We start from the raw sequence: 22,502 nt of genomic DNA, 5'->3' as shown, positions 1-22,502 counted from the left end.
ATGTAAAATGCACAACTATAAAACTTCTAAAAGAAAACACAGGATAAAAATCTATATGAGCTTCAATTTAGTGATGAGCTTTTATATACAACACCACAAGCATGATCCATGAAAGAAAAAATTGGTAAGTTAAGCTTATTAAAATTTAAAACATCTGCCCTGCAAAAGATACTGTTAAGAGAAGGAAATTACAAGCCACAGGCTGGGAGAAAATATTTGCAAAACACATATCTGAGAAAGGAGATGTATCCAAAATATACAAAGACTCTTAAAACTCAACAAGAAAACAACCAATCTAATTTTTTTAAATGGGCAAAAGATCTAAACAGACAACTCAGTAAAGAAAATATACATATGACAAACAAGCACCTGAAAAGATACTCAACATGCTTTGTCATTAAGGAAATGTAAATGCAAATTAAAACAACAATGAGATACCAATATATACCTATTAGAATGGCTAAAATCCAAAAAACTGACAATACCAATTGCTGGTAAGGATGCAGAACAATAGGAACTTTCATTTTTGCTGGTGGGAATATGAAATGGTACGGCCATTTTGGAAGACAGGCAGTTTCTTACAAAGTTAAACACTTATTGTATGATCCAGCAATCCTGCTCCTATATATTTACCCCCCAAAATGGAAATTTTATGTCCACACCAAAATCTGCACACTAATGTTTAAAGCAGCTTTATTCATAATCATCAAAAACTGGAAGCAATCAAGATATCTTTCAATAGATGAAGGGAAAAACAAACAGTGGTACATCCATAGAATGAAATATTTAGTAACAAAAAGAAATCAGCCATCAAGTCACAAAAACACATGGATGAACCTTAACTGTGTATTGCTAAGTTAAAGAACCCACTCTGAAAAAGGCTACGTACGGAATGATTCCGACTATACAACATTTGGAAAAGGCAAAACTAGAGAGACAGTAAAAAAGTCAGTGGTGGCTAGAGGTTTGGGGGAAGAAGGGAGAGTTGAATGGCGATTCACACAGGGGACCTTTGTTTATTTTGTTTGTTTGTTTGTTTTAACATCTTTACAGGAGTATAATTGCTTTACAATGGTGTGTTAGTTTCTGCTTTATAACAAAGTGAGTCAGCTATACATATACATATATTCCCATATCTCTTCCCTCTTGCATCTCCCTCCCTCCCACCCTCGCTATCCCACCCCTCTAGGTGGTCACAATGCACCGAGCTGATCTCCCTGTGCTATGCGGCTGCTTTCCACTAGCTATCTGTTTTACATTTGGTAGTGTATATATGTCCATGCCACTCTCTCACTTTGTCCCAGCTTACCCTTCCCACTCCCCATGTCCTCAAGTCCATTCTCTAGTAGATCTGCGTCTTTATTCCCGTCCTGCCCCTAGGTTCTTCATGACCATTCTTTTTTTTTTTTAGATTCCATATATATGCGTTAGCATACAGTATTTGTTTTTTTCTTTCTGACTTACTTCACTCTGTATGACAGATAACTCAATTTCGTTTCTTTTTATGGCTGAGTAATATTCCATTGTATGTATGTGCCACATCTTCTTTATCCATTCATCCACACAGGGGATCTTTAAGCATGGTAAAACTATTCTGTATTATACCGTAACAGTGGTTACATGACACTGTACATTTTTGGAAACCTATAACTTCACAGCACAGCGAGTGAACCTTAATGTATGCAATTTTCAAAAGATTATTTAGGATGTCACAGAATCCCAGGATAAAATACAGAATTTGATCAAACAATCTAACTGTGTTATCAATGTATGAAATAATTTCACTGAAGGGGGTGAAGGCAAAAATGCTCACTTTAAGTAACTGTGGAAATGAGTAGAGTCTGCAAGACTAAAGGCAACAGAAACTGCACGTGAGCTCTGTACTCCGGTTGATGAGGTTATGTCCTGTGGGGTACAGGTCAGCAATCCTGATATCACTACACACATACAGTAGAAGTGAACAATTAAGTAAATGGATGGCCTATGATGAGAGCCAGGTTTTTCACTGTTGGAGTGGTGGTTACAGATAAGCAAGAGAAAAGGCTAGAATGATCCATGGGGTAATAAAGTCAGAGACATAAGTATGAACCTATGTTTAGCCTGATACCGATACAGATGGTTACACATAGAAATATCTATAGATAAGTGTGTAACAGGTTAGCATACACACAAATACTTCCTTTCTCAGAAGGTCTAGAGTCAACAACTCCCCAGTAACAGCAAGCACACCTAGCATCCAGATCTGGTTTCTAGTATCGTTCTCCAATAAGAGGAACCAGCTGATTGGAGAAATGGCTGATTCTAGGACTCAGGTAAGAAACATAGAAGATGAGTCTGAAGCCAGAAAGTGAGGAAGTGCTCACAACAACAGCAAAACAAAACTCACAATGGAGGAAATATGACAAAAGGACACAAGAGTCAACTGAACAAGCTCCCAATGGTCAAAGCTGTAAAATTTTGAGCAATAAAATAATCCAAAGTATAAACAAATATCCACAAGTCAATAGTGAAATAAATAAATAAATAAATACGGAGACTAGATGAATCTCCCATGCGGAATAATTCACAATGGGACTTCCCTGGTGGTCCAGTGGTTAAGAATCCGCCTTCCAATGCACGGGACAGGGGTTCAATCCCTGGTCAGGGAACTAAGATCCCATATGCTGCGGGGCAAATAAGCTTGCGTGCCGCAACTACTGAGCCCACACCACAGCTAGAGAAGCCCACGAGCCACAACGAAGACCCAGAGCAGCCAAATTTTAAAAATAAATAAACTTTAAAAATAAAAAGAAAGAATAATTCACAATAACTTATGTAAATACTCTGCCATCAAGGAAGTGATGCATAACTCCCCACTCCTTAAGTATGGGCTGTGCATAGTAACTTTCTTCTGAAGAAGACAGTATGGAAAAGGTGAACTATTGAGAAAATTTACAGTGGAGAAACCTGACAAATACTTCCTCAGCCAGGTGATCAAAGTTAACACCAACAGTGATAAGTTATATTGTTAGTATGATGGGATGTAATGAAAATGGCACTTTAACTCTATGGTCTTCCTCCCAAGAACATACAATACAAATCTAATCATGTGAAAACCATGACATAAGTCACAACTGCTGGAAATTCTACAAAATACCTGACCAGTACTCCTCAAAACTGCCAAGGTCATCAAAGACAAGGGAAGTCTGAGAAAGTGCGTAGCCAAGAGTAGCTTAAGGAGACATGAGTAAACGTAATGTGGTATACTGGATGGGATCTTGGAACAGGAAAAGGACGCTAGGTAAAAACTGAAAGCCTGAATAAAGTATGGACTTTAGTTAATAATAATGTATCAATATTGGTTCATTAATTGTAACAAATGTACCATACTAATCTTAATAAAAGGGAAACTCGTTGCAGGTATATGGAAAATCTCTGTACTTTCTTCATATTTTTCCTGTAAATCTAAAACTGTGCTAAAATTAAAAATTAACTTTACAAAAATTCCAGATTAAAAAGAGAAACAAACAACAAAATTAGAAATTAGAAATGGGACATAGAAACAATAAGAAGGAGAATTATCATTTTTAAATGCTATATGAAGTTTTATTAGTAAAATTTTAAATCTCAGTGAAATGGATACTTTAAAATCTCAGTGACATGGACATATTGCCAAAATTGACTCCAGAAGACTAGTAAACTGTAATACAATAGTAAATATGAAAGAAGCTGAGAAAAGAATCAGAGAATCGCCTCCAAGAAATTATTTGAACCAGGTGGTTTTTCCAGTGAAATCTTTCAAATTTTTAGGGAACAGATAATCCCCATGTTATATAAACTGTTTCAAAGCATAGAAATAAATGGACAGCTAGCCCCATTCATTTTATGAAGCTAACATAGACTGACAAAGCATACACACAACCACCACCAACCCCACCTCTACCTGCTACACCATGACATACATGCACATGGGCGCACGTACACACACACACACACACACAGTTAATTTCACTTATAAATACAGATGCAAAAATTCTGAATAAATTCAGCCATTCAAATCTGGTACTAAATTAAAATAATAATCCTCCATAACCAAGAAATACATTGACCTCGGAATAAAAGACTAACTTAGTATTTAAATCTATTAATTTTGAGACATTAAATAAGTTTGTCAAGAAGAAAAAGCTTTACAATACTTTAAATAGATATTGAAATACATTGAATAAATTTCAACACTATGTCCTTATAAAGTTCTCAGAATAGGAATAAGTGTTGAAAATTAATATTATTTCCAGGTGATCATAAACTAACAAGACTGAAAGCAAACAACTAAAGATAATTAGAATAAATAAAATAATTATCACTGAGGGCCAGAGGAGATCAATGTCCCAACTCAAACAGTCAGGCAGAGAGAGGGCAAATCACCCCCCCTCTACATTTTAGTTCTATTCAAGCCTTCAAAGGATTGGATGATGCCCACCCACAATCAGGACAGTATTCACTTCACTCAGTCTACCAATTCAAATGCTAGTCTCTTCCAGAAACACCCTCACAGATACACCCAGAAATAATGCTTAACCAGATATCTGGGCATCCTGTGATCCAGTCAAATTGACACATACAATTAGCCATCACAAAGACTGGATGGATGATGAAACCATTAACCAAGATAGCGAAAATATACAAAAGAAGAAATAGGTTTCAACCATGGAAAATAAGGAGGGGGAGAGGAGAAGCAGCAGGAAATAATGAGTCCAGTAAAAAAAAAAAAAAAAAAAAAAAATGTTACTATTCTATGAGTGGTCAACTGTGTCAGATGCGACAGAGATATCAAATAGGGTGAAAATTGGGAGGATGTCGCTAGATTTAGAATTTAGGAGGACCACTGATGAAGTAGTTTCTGTAGTGTGATAGGAGAAAATACAGTTGGGAAGTAAATGGAAGTTGACCAAGTAGCACTAGTAGGTGTGGACTATTCTCTCAAGGAGTCTGACCTTCAAGGAGAGGAGGGAAACCGAATGGTACCTGTTTGGGAGTAGGGTGAAGAACCGAGGGAGGAGGTTTTATTTGTATGTTTGGTTGGTTTGATGGCTCTCTGATTCTGTTTTAGGGCCAGAACATTTAAGCCTGGTTAGCTGAAGGGAAGGACCCAGAGGAGACAAGAGAGATGAAGCTCTAGGTAAGAGACAGAAAAATTGATGGATCAGGAGGCAGGAGCAGAGTGAAAAGGATGGGACATTATTGACTTTGGCCTTGGAGAAGAAGAGCACCTGCCCTCCAGCTAAGGGAAGAGGGAAGAGGGTAGAGGAGCACAGTCAGAGTGCAATTTGGAGACAGAAAGCAAGAATGTGGAAGGGACTCCCAACCAGTTGGTGCATTTTCTCTGAACCCTAAGACTGCCAGGGTAAAGGACTTGCATGAGAGGATGGGAGGTTAAATACAGAGTAACAATTTGGAAGAGCCACTTCGGAGAATGTAAGAGAAATTGCTAAGCAATACTGAGACTATAACAGAAGTTAAAAACCGAAAATCCTTAGCTGTACCAGTCAGCACAATTACGTGATTTTTCTCCCCAAGTCCTCTGCAAATCAGAGCAGAAAGAGACTACAAAATTTTCTTGGAATATTTAATCTTAACATGCAAGAGAAGAAGCAACATTTTCCTGAATTTCACAGAAAATCATTTTGAAAGAGGTATTTGCAAATTTTGAGAAATCTGATTGATTAAAGTGCCACTGTTTTGTGCTTACATGTACTTATACATTGGAGCTGTAAACACAAGGGCAAAAGTGACAAAGGCAAAAAAGAATAACCTCTATCCAAAACACCGATAACAAGCAATCCTATCACTAGATATATTTGTCTCAGAGAGTAGTGAATTCTATCTCTATCCATCAGATAAATGCTAAAAACTAAGGGAAGACTCCTGGTATGGTAAATGATTTTCACATTTCTCTAGAAAAGCTTTAAAGTGATCCCTCAAAAATGTGGTGAGACAGACTTTTAAAACACTTCTGAAATCTCTAGCAAGTGCAATACTGTCCACTTTGAAACCTCAGTACTTGAGGATATTATCTCTGGTTTATAAAGTCAAAATGTGGTTTAAAAAGAAATCAATTTAATGTGGTGTTTATCTTTCTCTTAGAGTCAACACCCCATTTGTGTTTAGTTCCTATAAATAAAACTAAATACACAACAAGTATCTTTTCTTTTTTCTTGCTATTGTTTATTTGTGATGTTATAAAAGTACTATAACATCCCCAAAGGATGCATTTTGTGTTTAGGGGGTGGGAAAACAGGTTGGAAATTGCCATTCTGCCACTAGCCCAAAGTCCCTCGAGTTACTCTTAAGAAAGAAGTTAAGGAAATGACTGGGAGAAATAAAGAAGAATACTCATCCTAAGATTTCTCCCTTTGTTTAAAGGGAAAAAATAAGAACAGCAAAAAGTAGGTTTGGGTATTTATAGATTTGTGTTTAAAGTTCAAGTCCAAATAAGCCTGGCTCTAAATTCTTCAAGAGATGCTTTTAAAGTACTATTTTAACTAGATGCCGCCACCTACTGGACAGTTTACAAGGACTTTTGAGCTTTCCTGGGAACAAAGAAAAAAATGATCATGGAGGAAAAGAGAGCAAAAGATTTCTGTTTTCATAATAAGCCTTATAAGAAACACTTTACTTTAAAATTTATGGCTATCCATAGGCTTGATCAAAATAATTTTTTAATTTTTAAAATTTTTACATTTTTAATTAAGAGGGGTAGTTGAAGTTCAGTGAATAACCTGGGAAAGAAACTAATCTCAGGACGGAACAGATATAAGCAGTGTCACACCATTTCATGATATGCGGCTATGTTGTAACAGTAGAAATATGAGACTATCAAAAATCAGTGCTAGGTGGTAAAATTGGACTCTTTCATTTCTATGCATTTCTTTTATACATTTCTTTCATACTTGCTAATAACACATTTCATAAACTGAAGATTCCAAAAGTTACCTCTTTTGGAATAAGGTAATAATTATGTTATGTCAAATGTAAAAAAAAATGTATAATTAGGCTAATAATGTAGTTTATAGTAAATGCTATCTCTTTTGGGTTTTAAGATTTTTAAAGACCAGATATATGTGACTGCTGACATGCCTAGGATGTGAAGAGCCAGCAAGACACCCCATTAAGGAACCCATCTTCTATGAAAGGCCAGCCACCAAAAAAGTCTAATTAAATCTGAAGAACCAGGAGTACAATAGTGTTGTCTCTTCATTCTGGTGAACTAGTCAAGTGTGAGCTAATCAAGACAGACGGCAGCAAGAATGAAGGGCAACAGACCCTTGATTTACCCAAAAGCATCTTTGATCCCCATTTCCTTTCACACTGACCCTACTCTCACATCTTATCTGCTCTGCACACAATAAACACTGCCAGTACACAATAACTGACTAAGAATTCGAAATCTAAAAATTGAAACTCTGACATGGTAATGTTTAAAACAATGACTCTCTCTGGCCATAGCTTCCAAGCCTCTGGTAACTCCAGCTTTCAGATCATGAAGTCTAGCAAGTTTCCATGTTAGAATATTAGTACTAATCTAGTATGACTGTAAATGTCTACAGGGCCTACAGTAGTCACGTGACTCCAGAGATACAACTGTGAGCTCCATAGATTTAACCAAATGGACCTGCCATGGGCTTTTAAAATTAAATGTATCTGATAGTTCAGATTTGTTCGTGAAGATAGGCCAGCTGAAAACAAGTCTTGCCCTCTAAGGCTGAAAGTTCACTCAGTAGTGAACTCTGTGACCAAAAAGGCTAATGTCAAAAGGCCACCATGGATCCCTTTACAGAGTGGCCTGTTTTACAGTCCTTGCTCCAGAGTCAAGCACAGCAAGTGTGGCCTCTTAGAAATGCCTCAGTGGTGAAATCAGCATTTAGCTCCTGCATTCTAAAATACAGATGCTGAACGGCAAAGGAAACCATCAACAAAACGAAAAGACAACCTACAGACTAGGAGAACATATTTGCAAATAATGTGTCCAACAAGGGCTTAATTTCCAAAATAAATGAATAGCTCATACAACTCAATAACAAAAAAACAAACAAACCAATCAAAAAATGGGCAGAAGACCTAAATAGACATTTCTCTGAAGACATACAGATGGCCAATAGGCACATGAAAAGATGCTCCACATAGCTAATTATTAGGGAAACGCAAATCAAAACCACAACAAGGTATCACCTCACACCATTCAGAATGGCCATCATCAAAAAGTCTACAAATAATAAATGCTGGAGAGGGTGTGGAGAAAAGGGAACTCTCCTACACTGTTGGTGGGGATGTAAATTGGTGCAGCCACTATGGAGAACAGTATGGAGGTTCCTTAAAAAACTAAAAACAGAGCTACCATATGATCCAGCAATCCCACTCCTGGGACCCCTACTTAGAGCAAGTCTAATGCCCAAGCAATACTATATGACCATTTAGATGATGTTGGTTAAAGGATTTCAGAAGTGTCCTGCCAAAAAATCCAACTCTTCCCAATCACTAAAACATTCATTACTAAGTAAGTAAGTTAAAATAAGTTATATGATTCCACAGCACTTCTGTAGAAGAAGAAAAAGAAAGAAAAGAAGGAAGAAGGAAAAGAAGAAGGAAGAGGAGGAGGCGAATCACAAATATACAGTTGACCCTTGAACAACATATGTTTGAATTGCACAGGTTCACTTATACACGGATATTTTTCAATAAATGCGTACTATAGTACTACACAATCCTTGGTTGGTTGAATCCATGGATGCAGAACTGCAGGTACAGAGGGCCAACTATAAAGTTACACCTGGATTTTCAACTGCACAGGGGCAGTGCCCCTAACCACCATGTTGTTCAAGGGTCAGCTGTTACATACACACAAGTGGGGGAAGTAGAAACACATGCACAGAATTAACTGGCTGGTCTCATAAACCAGGACTATGAGAGAACAGGGAAAGGACAAATCAGTAATGGATTTTTATGAAAGGTTGCAGAGGCCTGAGTGAGACACCTCATGGGACAATCGCAGGCAGTTAGGGGACTGCACAAACTGGGTGTATAGAGGCATCAAAGAGTCACAGGAAGTAAAGGCAAAGACACACTTTGTCTATTTCCTGATTTTTCACTGCCCTGTCCTCCTCACCCTTGAGCAGACACAAACACTAGAAGACTCTGAAACATACCTAACTTCAGAGTAGTTCCATACAGTCCTATCCAACGTGATCATTTCCTTTAAAGAAGAATTAAACTCACAAAGAAACAGAAAAGATAACTGAATTGGGACTTTTACTTTAATCCAAATATTCTATGACTCTGAGATAAAAATAAAGATGAATCAATTTTACTCACCAACAGTTTCTTCTGATGCAGCAGTCAAAGCTAGAAAGTTTTTTGTACTTTCCATCTCCTCATTACTTTGTAAAGCTTCACCATTTTTGGCAGACTAATAAAAGAGAAATAAAAGTTTAAACATGGGAAAAGAAGGCAACTATATTCATCGATATTTTTTTTAATTCCATCATGGTTTCCAATCCTGTACATACAAACAAGAAAGTCAGATCATTTTTATTCTTTTAATTAGGGAATCTGTTAATGTTTCCTGTTCCCTCAAAATTCTGTCAATGAGTATTCCCAGATAGAGTTGGACTATATCTATCATTATATGATAATTACCTTGCTTAAAGTTCCTTAAGTTTCTGTTTAATGTTTCTATAACTAATGAGTAACCTAAAGACACATCATCAAATTACAGTTTCAGATATTTCAAAATTGATACTGTATTTTATTATGATTCCAGTTATAATTTATATTTCCAAGCAAGTAAAAATTTGCTTTGAGATCCAACAGAAATAAGTGACAGACTAACTTTTCCTGCTAAAATTTACACAAATTATTTCTCTAACTTTAAGCACTGAATTTTTTTAAATAAATTTATTTATTTTATTTATTTATTTTTGGCTGCATTGGGTCTTTGTTGCTGTACATGGGCTTTCTCTACCCGGGGCCACTCTTCGTTGCGGTGCACGGGCTTCTCATTGCGGTGGCTTCTCTTTGTTGCGGAGCATGTGCTCTAAGCTCGTGGGCTTCAGTAGTTGTCACTCATGGGCTCCACAGCGAAGGCTCAATGGTTGTGGCACACGGGCTTAGTTGCTCCACGGCATGTGGGATCTTCCAGGACCAGGGCTAGAACCCATGTCCCCCGCATTGGCAGGCGTATTCTTAACCACTGCGCCACCAGGGAAGCCGCAGCACTGCATTTTATATACTGCTTTTTTCCATCCCAGTGGTCTTCCTGGGAACCTTGTAAAAATGTGTTCTTAATCACTTTATAATCAATTCATATCATTGCCTGGGAAATTTCCTAGGAAGTCAGTCAACTAAACAAGGAAGAATTTTTCAAAAACAGCCAATCTGAAAGTAGGCATAGAGGGAACTTTCCTCAATATAATTAAGGCCATATATGACAAACCCACAGCCAACATCATCCTCAATGGTGAAAAACTGAAACCATTCCCACTAAGATCAGGAACAAGACAAGGTTGCCCCCTGTCACCACTATTATTCAACATTGTTTTGGAAGCTTTAGCCACAGCAATCAGGGAAGAAGAACAAATAAAAAGAATCCAAATCAGAAAAGAAGAAGTAAAGCAGTCACTGTTTGCAGATGACATGATACTATAAATAGAGAATCCTAAAGATGCTACCAGAAAACTACTAGAGCTAATCAATGAATTTGGCAAAGTAGCAGCATACAAAACTAATGCACAGAAATCTCTTGCATTCCTATACACTAATGATGAAAAATCTGAAAGTGAAATTAAGGAAACACTCCCATTTACCATTGCAACAAAAAGAATAAAATATCTAGGAATAAACCTACCTAAGGAGACAAAAAACCTGTATGCAGAAAACTATAAGACACAGTTGAAAGAAATTAAAGATGATACAAATAGAGGGAGAGATATACCATGTTCTTGGATTGGAAGAATCAACATTGTGAAAATGACTATACTACCCAAAGCAATCTACAGATTCAATGCAATACCTATCAAACTACCAATGGCATTTTTCACAGAACTAGAACAAAAAATTTCACAATTTTTATGGAAACACAAAAGACCCCAAACAGCCAAAGCAATCTTGAGAAAGAAAAAACGAGCTGGAGGAATCAGGCTCCCTGACTTCAGACTATACTACAAAGCTACAGTAATCAAGACAGTATGGTACTGGCACAAAAACAGAAATATAGATCAATGGAACGGGATCGAAAACCCAGAGATAAACCCACACACACATGGTCACCTTATTTTTGATAAAGGAGGCAAGAATATACAATGGAGAAAAGACAGCCCCTTCAATAAGTGGTGCTGGGAAAACTGCACAGCTACATGTAAAAGAATGAAATTAGAACACTCCCTAACACCATACACAAAAATAAACTCAAAACGGATTAAAGACCTAAATGTACGCCAGACACTATCAAACTCTTAGAGGAAAACACAGGCAGAACACTGTATGACATAAATCACAGCAAGATCCTTTTTGACCCACCTCCTAGAGAAATGGAAATAAAAACAAAAATAAACAAATGGGACCTAATTAAGCTTAAAAGCTTTTGAACAGCAAAGGAAACCATAAACAAGACGAAAAGACAACCCACAGACTGGGAGCAAATATTTGCAAATGAAGCAATGACAAGATAACCTCCAAAATTTACAAGCAGCACATGCAGCTCAATATCAAAAAAAAAAAAAAACCCAATCCAAAAATGGGCAGAAGGGGGGGTCTGGGCAAGATGGCAGAAGAGTAAGACGTGGAGATCACCTTCCTTCCCACAGATACATTAGAAATACATCTACACGTGGAACTGCTCCTACAGAACACCCACTGAATGCTGGCAGCAGACGTCAGACCTCCCAAAAGGCAAGAAACTCCCCCACGTACTTGGGTAGGGCAAAAGAAAAAAGAAATAACAGAGACAAAAGAATAGGGACGGGACCCGCACCAGTGGGAGGGAGCTGGGAAGGAGGAAAAGTTTCCACACACTAGGAAGCCCCTTCGAGGGCGGAGACTGTGGGTGGCAGAGGGGGGAAGCTTCAGAGCCACGGAGGAGAGCGCAGCCACAGGGGTGCGGAGGGCAAAGCAGAGAGATCCCCGCACAGAGGATCGGTGCCGAGCAGCACTCACCAGCCCGAGAGGCTTGTCTGCTCACCCACCTGGGCGGGTGGGGGCTGGGAGCTGAGGCTCGGGCTTTGGTCGGATCCCAGGGAGAGGACTGGGGTTGGCGGGTGAACACAGCCTGAAGGGGTTAGCGCACCACAGCTAGCCGGGAGGAAGTCCGGGAAAAAGTCTGCAGCTGCCGAAGAGGCAAGAGACTTTTTCTTGCCTCTTTGTTTCGCCGTGCACAAGGAAAGGGGATTCAGAGTGCCGCCTAAATGAGCTCCAGAGACGGGCGTGAGCCACGGCTATCAGTGCGGACCCCAGAGACGGGCATGAGACGCTAAGGCTGCTGCTGCCGCCACCAAGAAGCCTGTGTGCGAGCACAGGTCACTCTCCACACCGCCCCTCCCGGGAGCCGGTGCAGCCCGCCACCACCAGGATCCCATGATCCAGGGACAACTTCCCCAGGAGAATGCACGGTGTGCCTCAGGCTGCTGCAATGTCACGCCGGCCTCTGCCGCCACAGGCTCGCCCCGCATCCATACCCCTCCCTCCCCCGCGCCTGAGTGAGCCAGAGCCCCCGAATCAGCTGCTCCTTTAACCCCGTCCTGTCTGAGCGAAGAACAGACGCCCTCAGGCGACCTACATGCAGAGGCAGGTCCAAATCCAAAGCTGAACCCCGGGAGCTGTATGAACAAAGAAGAGAAAGGGAAATTTCTCCCAGCAGCCTCAGAAGCAGCGGATTAAAGCTCCACAAACAACTTGATGTACCTGCATCTGTTGAATACCTGAATAGACAACAAATCATCCGAAATTCAGGAGGTGGACTCTGGGAGCAGGATATATTAATTTTTCCCCTTTTCCTTTTTTTGTGAGTGTATATGTGTATGCTTCTGGGTGAGATTTTGTCTGTATAGTTTTGCCTTCACCATTTGTCCCAGGGTTCGGTCCGTCCGTTTTTTTGTTTTGTTTTTTACTTAAAAAATTTTTCTCTTAATAAATTTTTTCTTAATAATTTTTTCCTTATTTTTTATTTTAAAAAATTAAAAAAAATTTTTCTTAATAATTTTATTTTTTATTTTAAAAAATTAATAAATTTATTTTAAAAAATTTAAAAAATTTTTTTCTTAATAAATTTTTTCTTAATAATTTCTTTTATTTTTTATTATAATAGCTTTATTTTATTTTATCCTCTTTCTTTCTCTTTTTCTACTTTTTCTCCCTTTTATTCCGATCCGTGTGGATGAAAGGCTCTTGGTGCTCCAGCCAGGCATCAGGGCTGTGCCTCTGAGGTGGGAGAGCCAACTTCAGGACACTGGTCCACAAGAGACCTCTCAGCTCCACGTAACACCAAACGGCAAAAATCTCTCACAGATCTCCATCTCAACATCAAGACCCAGCTTCACTCAACGACCAGCAAGCTACAGTGCTGGACACCCTATGCCAAACAACTAGCAAGACAGGAAAACAGCCCCATCCATTAGCAGAGAGGCTGCCTAAAATCATAATAAGGCCACAGACACCCCAAAACACACCACTAGACGTGGATGTGCCCACCAGAAAGACAAGATCCAGCCTCATCCACCAGAACACAGGCACTATTCCCCTCCACCAGGAAGCCTACACAACCCTCTGAACCAACCTTAGCCACTGGGGACAGATACCAAAAACAACGGGAACTACGAACCTGCAGCCTGGGAAAAGGAGACCCCAAACACAGTAAGATAAGCAAAATGAGAAGACAGAAAAACCACAGCAGATGAAGGAGTAGGGTCAAAACCCACCAGACCTAACAAATGAAGAGGAAATAGGCAGTCTACCTGGAAAAGAATTCAGAATAATGATAGTAAAGATGATCCAAAATCTTGGAAATAGAATAGACAAAATGCAAGAAACATTTAACAAGGACGTAGAAGAACTAAAGAGGAACCAAGCAATGATGAAAAACACAATAAATGAAATTAAAAATACTCTAGAAGGGATCAATAGCAGAATAACTGAGGCAGAAAAACAGATAAGTGACCTGGAAGATAAAATAGTGGAAATAAGTACTGCAGAGCAGAATAAAGAAAAAAGAATGAAAAGAACTGACAACAGTCTCAGAGACCTCTGGGACAACATTAAACACACCAACATTCTAATTATAGGGGTCCCAGAAGAAGAAGAGAAAAACAAAGGGACTGAGAAAATATTTGAAGAGATTATCGTTGAAAACTTCCCTAATATGCGAAAGGAAGTAGTTAATCAAGTCCTGGAAGCACAGAGAGTCCCATACAGGATAAATCCAAGGAGAAACACGCCAAGACACATACTAATCAAACTATCAAAAATTAAATATAAAGAAAACATATTAAAAGCAGCAAGGGAAAAACAACAAATAACACACAAGGGAATCCCCATAAGGTTAACAGCTGATCTTTCAGCAGAAACTCTGCAAGCCAGAAGGGAGTGGCAGGATATACTTAAAGTCATGAAGGAGAAAAACCTACAACCAAGGTTACTCTACCCAGCAAGGATCTCATTCAGATTTGATGGAGAAATTAAAACCTTTACAGACAAGCAAAAGCTGAGAGAGTTCAGCACCACCAAACCAGCTTTACAACAAATGCTAAAGGAACTTCTCTAGGCAAGAAACACAAGAGAAGGCAAACACCTAAAATAACAAACCCAAAACATTTAAGAAAATGGGAATAGGAACATACATATCGATGATTACCTTAAATGTAAATGGATTAAATGCTCCCACCAAAAAACACAGACTGGCTGAATGGATACAAAAACAAGACCCGTATATATGCTGTCTACAAGAGACCCACTTCAGACTTAGGGACACATACAGACTGAAAGTGAGGGGATGGAAAAAGATATTCCATGCAAATGGAAATCAAAAGAAAGCTGGAGCAGCAATTCTCATATAAGACAAAATAGACTTTAAAATAAAGACTATTACAAGAGACAAAGAAGGACACTATATAATGATCAAGGGATCGATCCAAGAAGAAGGTATAACAATTGTAAATATTTATGCACCCAACATAGGAGCACCTCCATACATAAGGCAAATACTAACAGCCATAAAAGGGGAAATCGACAGTAACACAATCATAGTAGGGGACTTTAACACCCCACTTTCACCAGTGGGCAAAAATGGGCAGAAGGCCTAAATAGACATTTCTCCAAAGAGGACATACAGATGGCCAACAAACACATGAAAGAATGTTGAACATCATTGATCATTTGATAAATGCAAGTCAAAACTACAATGAGATATCATCTCACACCAGTCAGAATGGCCATCATCAAAAAATCTACAAACAATTAATGCTGGAGAGGGTGTGGAGAAAAGGGAACACTCTTGTACTGTTGGTGGGAATGTAAATTGATACAGCCACTATGGAGAACAGTATGGAGGTTCCTTAAAAAATTAGAAATAGAACTACCATACAGCCCAGCAATCCCACTACTGGGCATATACCCTGAGAAAACCATAATTCAAAAAGAGTCATGTACCACAATGTTCACTGCAGCTCTATTTACAATAGCCAGGACATGGAAGCAACCTAAGTGTCCATCGACAGATGAATGGATAAAGAAGATGTGGCACATATATACAATGGAATATTACTCAGCCATAAAAAGAAACGAAATTGAGTTATTTGTAGTGAGGTGGAGGGACCTAGAGTCTGTCATACAGAGTGAAGTAAGTCAGAAAGAGAAAAACAAATACCGTATGCTAATACATATATATGGAATCTAAAAAAAAAAATAAAGAATGGTCATGAAGAACCTAGGGGCAGGAGGGGAATAAAGATGCAGACCTACTAGAGAATGGACTTGAGGACACGGGGAGGGGGAAGGGTAAGCTGGAACAAAGTGAGAGAGTGGCATGGACATATATACACTACCAAATGTAAAGCCTATAGCTAGTGGGAAGCAGCCGCATGGCACAGGGAGATCAGCTTGGTGCTTTGTGACCACCTAGAAGGGTGGGATAGGAAGGGTGGGAGGGAGGGAGATGCAAGAGGGGAGAGATATGGGGATATATGTATACGTATAGCTGATTCACTTTGTTATAAAGCATAAACTAACACACCATTGTAAACCAATTATACTCCAATAAAGATGTTAAGAGAGATTGGTTCAAGATGCGGAGTAGAAGCACGTGCTCTCACTCCCTCTTACAAGAACACCAGAATTACAACTAACTGCTGAAAAATCATCGACAGGAAGACACTGGAACTCACCAAAAAGATACCCCACATCCAAAGACAAAGGAGAAGCCACAGTGAGATGGTAGGAGGGGCGCAATCACAATAAAATCAAATCCCATATCTGCTGGGTGCGTGACTCACAAACTGGAGAACACTTATACCACAGAAGTCCACCCACTGGAGTGAAGGTTCTGAGCCTCACATCAGGCGTCCCAATCTGGGGGTCCGGCAACAGAAGCAGGAATTCCTAGACAATCAGACTTTGAAGGCTAGTGGGATTTGATTGCAGGACTTCGACAGGACTGGGGGAAACAGAGACTTCACTCTTGGAGGGCACACACAAAGTAGTATGCTCATCGGGACCCAGGGGAAGGAGTACTGGCCCCATAGGAAACTGAACCAGACCTACATGCTAGTGTTGGAGGGTCTCCTGCAGAGGCAGGGGGTGGCTGTGTGTCACTGTGAGGACAAGGACACTGACAGCAGAAGTTCTGGGAAGTACTCCTTGGCGTGAGCCCTCCCAAAGTCTACCATTAGCCCCACCAAAGAGCCCAGGTAAGCTCCAGTGTTGGGTCCCCTCAGGCCAAACAACCAACAGGGAGGGAACCCAGTCCCACCAATCAGCAGTCAAGCGGATTAAAGTTTTACTGAGATCTGCCCATCAGAGCAACAGTCAGCTCTACCCACCACCAGTCCCTCCCATCAGGAAACTTGCACAAGCCTCTTAGATAGCTCATCCACCAGAGGGCAGACAGCAGAACAAGAAGAACTACAATCCTGCAGCCTGTGGAACAAAAACCACATTCACAGAAAGATACACAACATGAAAAGGCAGAGGGCTATGTACCAGATGAAGGAACAAGATAAAACCCCAGAAAAACAACTAAATGAACTGAAGATAGGCAACCTTCCAGAAAAAGAATTCAGAATAATGATAGTGAAGATGATCCAGGACCTTGGAAAAAGAATGGAGGCAAAGATCGAGAAGATGCAAGAAATGTTTAACAAAGACCTAGACGAACTAAAGAACAAACAGAGATGAACAACACAATAACTGAAATGAAAACTACACTAGAAGGAATCAATAGCAGAATAACCGAGGCAGAAGAATGGATAAGTGACCTGGAAGACAGAATGGTGGAATTCACTGCTGCGGAACAGAATAAAGAAAAAAGAATGAAAAGAAATGAAGACAGCCTAAGAGACATCTGGGACAACATTAAATGCAACAATATTCACATTATTGGGGTCCAAGAAGGAGAAGAGAGAAAGGACCCGAGAAAATATTTGAAGAGATTATAGTTGAAAACTTCCCTAACATGGGAAAGGAAATAGCCACCCAAGTCCAGGAAGTGCAGCGAGTCCCATACAGGATAAACCCAAGGAGAAACACGCCGAGACACACAGTAATCAAATTGGCAAAAATTAAAGACAAAGAAAAATTATTGAAAGCAGCAAGGGAAAAACGACAAATAACATACAAGGGAACTCCTATAAGGTTAACAGCTGATTTCTCAGCAGAAACTCTACAAGCCAGAAGGGAGTGGCATGATATACTTAAAGTGATGAAAGGGAAGAACCTACAACCAAGATTACTCGAGCCGGCAAGGATCTCATTCAGATTCGATGGAGAAATCAAAAGCTTTACAGACAAGCAAAAGCTAAGAAGATTCAGCACCACCAAACCATTTCTACAACAAATGCTAAAGGAACTTCTCTAAGTGGTAAACACAGGAGGAGAAAAGGACCTACAAAAACAAACCCAAAACCATTAAGAAAATGGTAATAGGAACATAAATATCGATAATTACCTTAAATGTGAATGGATTAAATGCTCCAACCAAAAGACACAGGCTTGCTGAACGGGTACAAAAACAAGACCTATATATATGCTGTCTACAAGAGACCCACTTTAGACCTAGGGACACATACAGACTGAAAGTGTGGGGATGGAAAAAGATATTCCAGGCAAATGGAAATCAAAAGAAAGCTGGAGTAGCAATACTCATATCAGATAAAATAGACTTTAAAATAAACAATGTTACAAGAGACAAAGAAGGACACTACACAATGATCAAGGGGTCAATCCAAGAAGAAGATATAACAGTTATAAATATATATGCACCCAACATAGGAGCACCTCAATACATAAGGCAACTGCTAACAACTCTAAAAGAGGAAATCGACAGTAACTCAATAATAGTGGGGGACTTTAACACCTCACTTACACCAATGGACAGATCATCCAAACAGAAAATTAATAAGGAAACCCAAGCTTTAAATGACACAATAGAGCACATAGATTTAACTGATATTTATAGGACATTCTGTCCAAAAACCACAGATTAAACTTTCTTCTCAAGTGTGCATGGAACATTCTCCAGGATAGATCACATCTTGGGTCACAAATCAAGCCTCAGTAAATTTAAGAAAACTGAAATCATATCAAGCATCTTTTCTGACCACAACGCTATGAGATTAGAAATCAATTACAGGGGAAAAAAAACGTAAAAAGCACAAACACATGGAGGCTAAACAATATGTTACTAAATAACCAAGACATCAAAGAGGAAAACAAAAAATACCTAGAGAAAAATGACAATGAAAACACAATGATCCAAAACCTATGGGATGCAGCAAAAGCAGTTCTAAGAGGGGAGTTTATAGCTATACAAACCTACCTCAAGAAACAAGAAAAATCTCAAAGAAAGAATCTAACATTACACCTAAAGGAACTAGAGAAAGAAGAACAAAACCCAAAGTTAGCAGCAGGAAAGAAATCATAAAGAGCAGAGCAGAAATAAATGAAACAGAAACAAAGAAAACAATAGCAAAGATCAATAAAACTAAAAGCTGGTTCTTTGAGAAGATAAACAAAACTGATAAACTATTAGTCAGACTCTTCAAGAAAAATGGGGAGAGGACTCAAATCAGTAAAATTAGAAATGAAAAAGGAGAAATCACAACTGACACTGAAGAAATACAAAGGATTATAAGAGATTACTACAAACAAATATATGCCAAAAAAATGGACAACCTGGAAGAAATGGACAAATTCTTAGAAAGGTATAACCTTCCAAGACTGAACCAGGAAGAAACAGAAAATATGAACAGACCAATCACAAGCAATGAAATTGCTTCCAACAAAAATCTTCCAACAAACGAAAGTCTAGAACCAGATGGCTTCACAGGTGAATTCTATCAAACATTTAGAGAAGAGCTAACACCCATCCTTCTGAAACTCTTCCAAAAATTGAAGAGGAAGGAACACTCCCAAACTCATTCTATGAGGCCACCAGTACCCTGATACCAAAACCAGACAAAGATACTACACAAAAAGAAAATTACAGACCAATATCACTGATGAATATAGATGCAAAAATCCTCAACAAAATACTAGCAAACAGAATCCAACAACACATTAAAAGGATCATACACCATGATCAAGTGGGATTTATCCCAGGGATGCAAGGATTCTTCAATATACGCAAATCAATCAATGTGATACACCATATTAACAAACCGAAGAATAAAAACCATATGATCATCTCAATAGATGAAGAAAAAGCTTTTGACAAAATTCAACAGCCAGTTATGATAAAAACTCTCCAGAAAGTGGGCATAGAGCGAACCTACCTCAACATAATAAAGGCCATATACGACAAACCCACAGCAAACATCATTCTCAATGGTGAAAAATTGAAAGCATTTCCTCTAAGATCAGGAGCAAGGCAAGGATGTCCACTCTCACCACTATTATTCAACATAGTTTTGGAAGTCCTAGCCACAGCAATCAGAGAAGAAAAAGAAATAAAAGGAATACAAATTGGAAAAGAAGTAAAACTGTCACTGTTTGCAGATGACATGATACTATACATAGAGAATCCTAAAGATGCCACCAGAAAACTACTAGAGCTAATCAATGAATTTGGTAAAGTTGCAGGATACAAAATTAATGCACAGAATTCTCTTGCATTCCTATACACTAATGATGAAAAATCTGAAATAGAAATTAAGGAAACACTCCCATTTACCATTGCAACAAAAAGAACAAAATACCTAGGAATAAAACTACCTAGGAATACAAAAGACCTGTATGCAGAAAACTATAAGACACTGTTGAAAGAAATTAAAGATGATACCGACAGATGGAGAGATATTCCATGTTCTTGGATTGGAAAAATCAATTTTGTGAAAATCATTATACTACCCAAAGCAATCTACAGATTCAATGCAATCCCTATCAAACTACCAATGGCATTTTTTACAGAACTAGAACAAAAAAATCTTAAAATTCGTATGGAGACACAAAAGACCCTGAATAGCCAAAGCAGTCTTGAGGGAAAAAAACGGAGCTGGAGAAATCAGACTCCCTGACTTCAGACTATACTACAAAGCTACAGTAATCAAGACAATATGGTCCTGGCACAAAAACAGAAATATAGATCAATGGAACAGGATAGAAAGCCCAGAGATAAACTCACACACCTACGGTCAACTAATCTATGACAAAGGAGGCAAGGATATACAATGGAGAAAAGACAGTCTCTTCAATAAGTGGTGCTGGGAAAACTGGACAGCTACATGTAAAAGAATGAAATTAGAACACTCCCTAACACTATACACAAAAAATAAACTCAAAATGGATTAAAGACCTAAATGTATACCAGACACTGTCAAACCCTTAGAGGAAAACATAGGAAGAACACTCTTTGACATAAATCACAGCAAGATTTTTTTAGATCCACCTCCTAGAGTAATGGAAATAAAAACAAAAATAAACAAATGGGACCTAATGAAACTTAAAAGCTTTTGCAAAGCAAAGGAAACTACAAACAAGACGAAAAGACAACCCTCAGAATGGGAAAAAATATTTGCAAACGAATCAACGGACAAAGGATTAATCTCCAAAATATATAAACACCTCATGCTGCTCAATATTAAAAAAACAAACAACCCAATCAAAAAATGGGCAGAAGACCTAAACAGACATTTCTCCAAAGAGGACATACAGATGGCCAACAAACACATGAAAGAATGTTGAACATCATTAATCATTAGATAAATGCAAATCAAAACTACAATGAGATATCATCTCACACCAGTCAGAATGGCCATCATCAGAAAATCTACAAACAACAAATGCTGGAGAGGGTGTGGAGAAAAGGGAACCCTCTTGCACTGTTGGTGGGAATGTAAATTGATACAGCCACTATGGAGAACAGTATGGAGGTTCCTTAAAAAACTAAAAATAGAATTACCATATGACCCAGCAATCCCACTACTGGGCATATACCCAGAGAAAACCATAACTCAAAAAGACACATGCACCCCAATGTTCATTGCTGTGCTATTTACAATAGCCAGGTCATGGAAGCAACCTAAATGCCCATCGACAGACGAATGGATAAAGAAGATGTGGTACATATATGCAATGGAATATTACTCAGCCATAAAAAGAAACGAAATTGGGTCATTTGTAGAGACGTGGATGAATCTAGAGACTGCCATACAGAGTGACGTAAGTCAGAAAGAGAAAAACAAATATCGTATATTAACACATATATGTGGAACCTAGAAAAATGGTACAGATGAACCGGTTTGCAGGGCAGAAATAGAGACACAGATGTAGGGAGCAAACATATGGACACCAATGGGGGAAAACAGCGGGGGGTGGTGGTGGTGGTGTGATGAATTGGGAGACTGGAATTGACATGTATACACTGATGTGTATAAAATGGATGACTAATAAGAACCTGCTGTATAAAAAAATAAATAAAATAAAATTCAAAAAGGAAAAAAAAAAGCATTTATAGTTTTGGCTTGCACACTTGGTGACCCCACCCAGAGTTTAATTTTGACTTTGATGCGAGATCAAAGTAAGCTAAATTTATCTTCTGTCCCTGCACTATTTAATTAGCCCATCCATTTGTTGTAATCCCACTTCTGCAATAAATAAATGTCCACTTAAAAAAAAAAAAAACCAATCTGTTATTATAATGTTCCTTACATTAAAAGTGCTCTCCTTTGAGGGGCAAAGTTCAAATATGAGCCAATGGCTATGCATCAAGTCAGTGCCAACATGTGGTCAACTTCCGCCCCTCAGTACCACAGAGAATAAAAGGTCCAAGA

General features: G+C 38.7%; 1 protein-coding gene across 2 annotated transcripts in view; it reads right to left on the bottom strand.

The window, feature by feature from the left end:
- Positions 1–22,502, bottom strand: part of GPR176 (G protein-coupled receptor 176) — a 341,317-nt gene that overhangs the window by 173,815 nt on the left and 145,000 nt on the right. For both annotated transcript variants that reach the window (XM_059913664.1, XM_059913665.1), the window contains exon 8: positions 9,349–9,442. In XM_059913664.1, the coding sequence (XP_059769647.1) occupies positions 9,349–9,442 (94 nt within the window). The remainder of the gene's footprint in view (positions 1–9,348; positions 9,443–22,502) is intronic.

This window comes from Balaenoptera ricei, chromosome 2 (genome assembly GCF_028023285.1).
Source record: "Balaenoptera ricei isolate mBalRic1 chromosome 2, mBalRic1.hap2, whole genome shotgun sequence".
NCBI classification, from domain to species: Eukaryota; Metazoa; Chordata; class Mammalia; order Artiodactyla; family Balaenopteridae; genus Balaenoptera; species Balaenoptera ricei.
The sequence above is the reverse complement of the archived record's forward strand: the minus strand, read 5'-3'. Positions and strand labels throughout refer to the sequence as shown.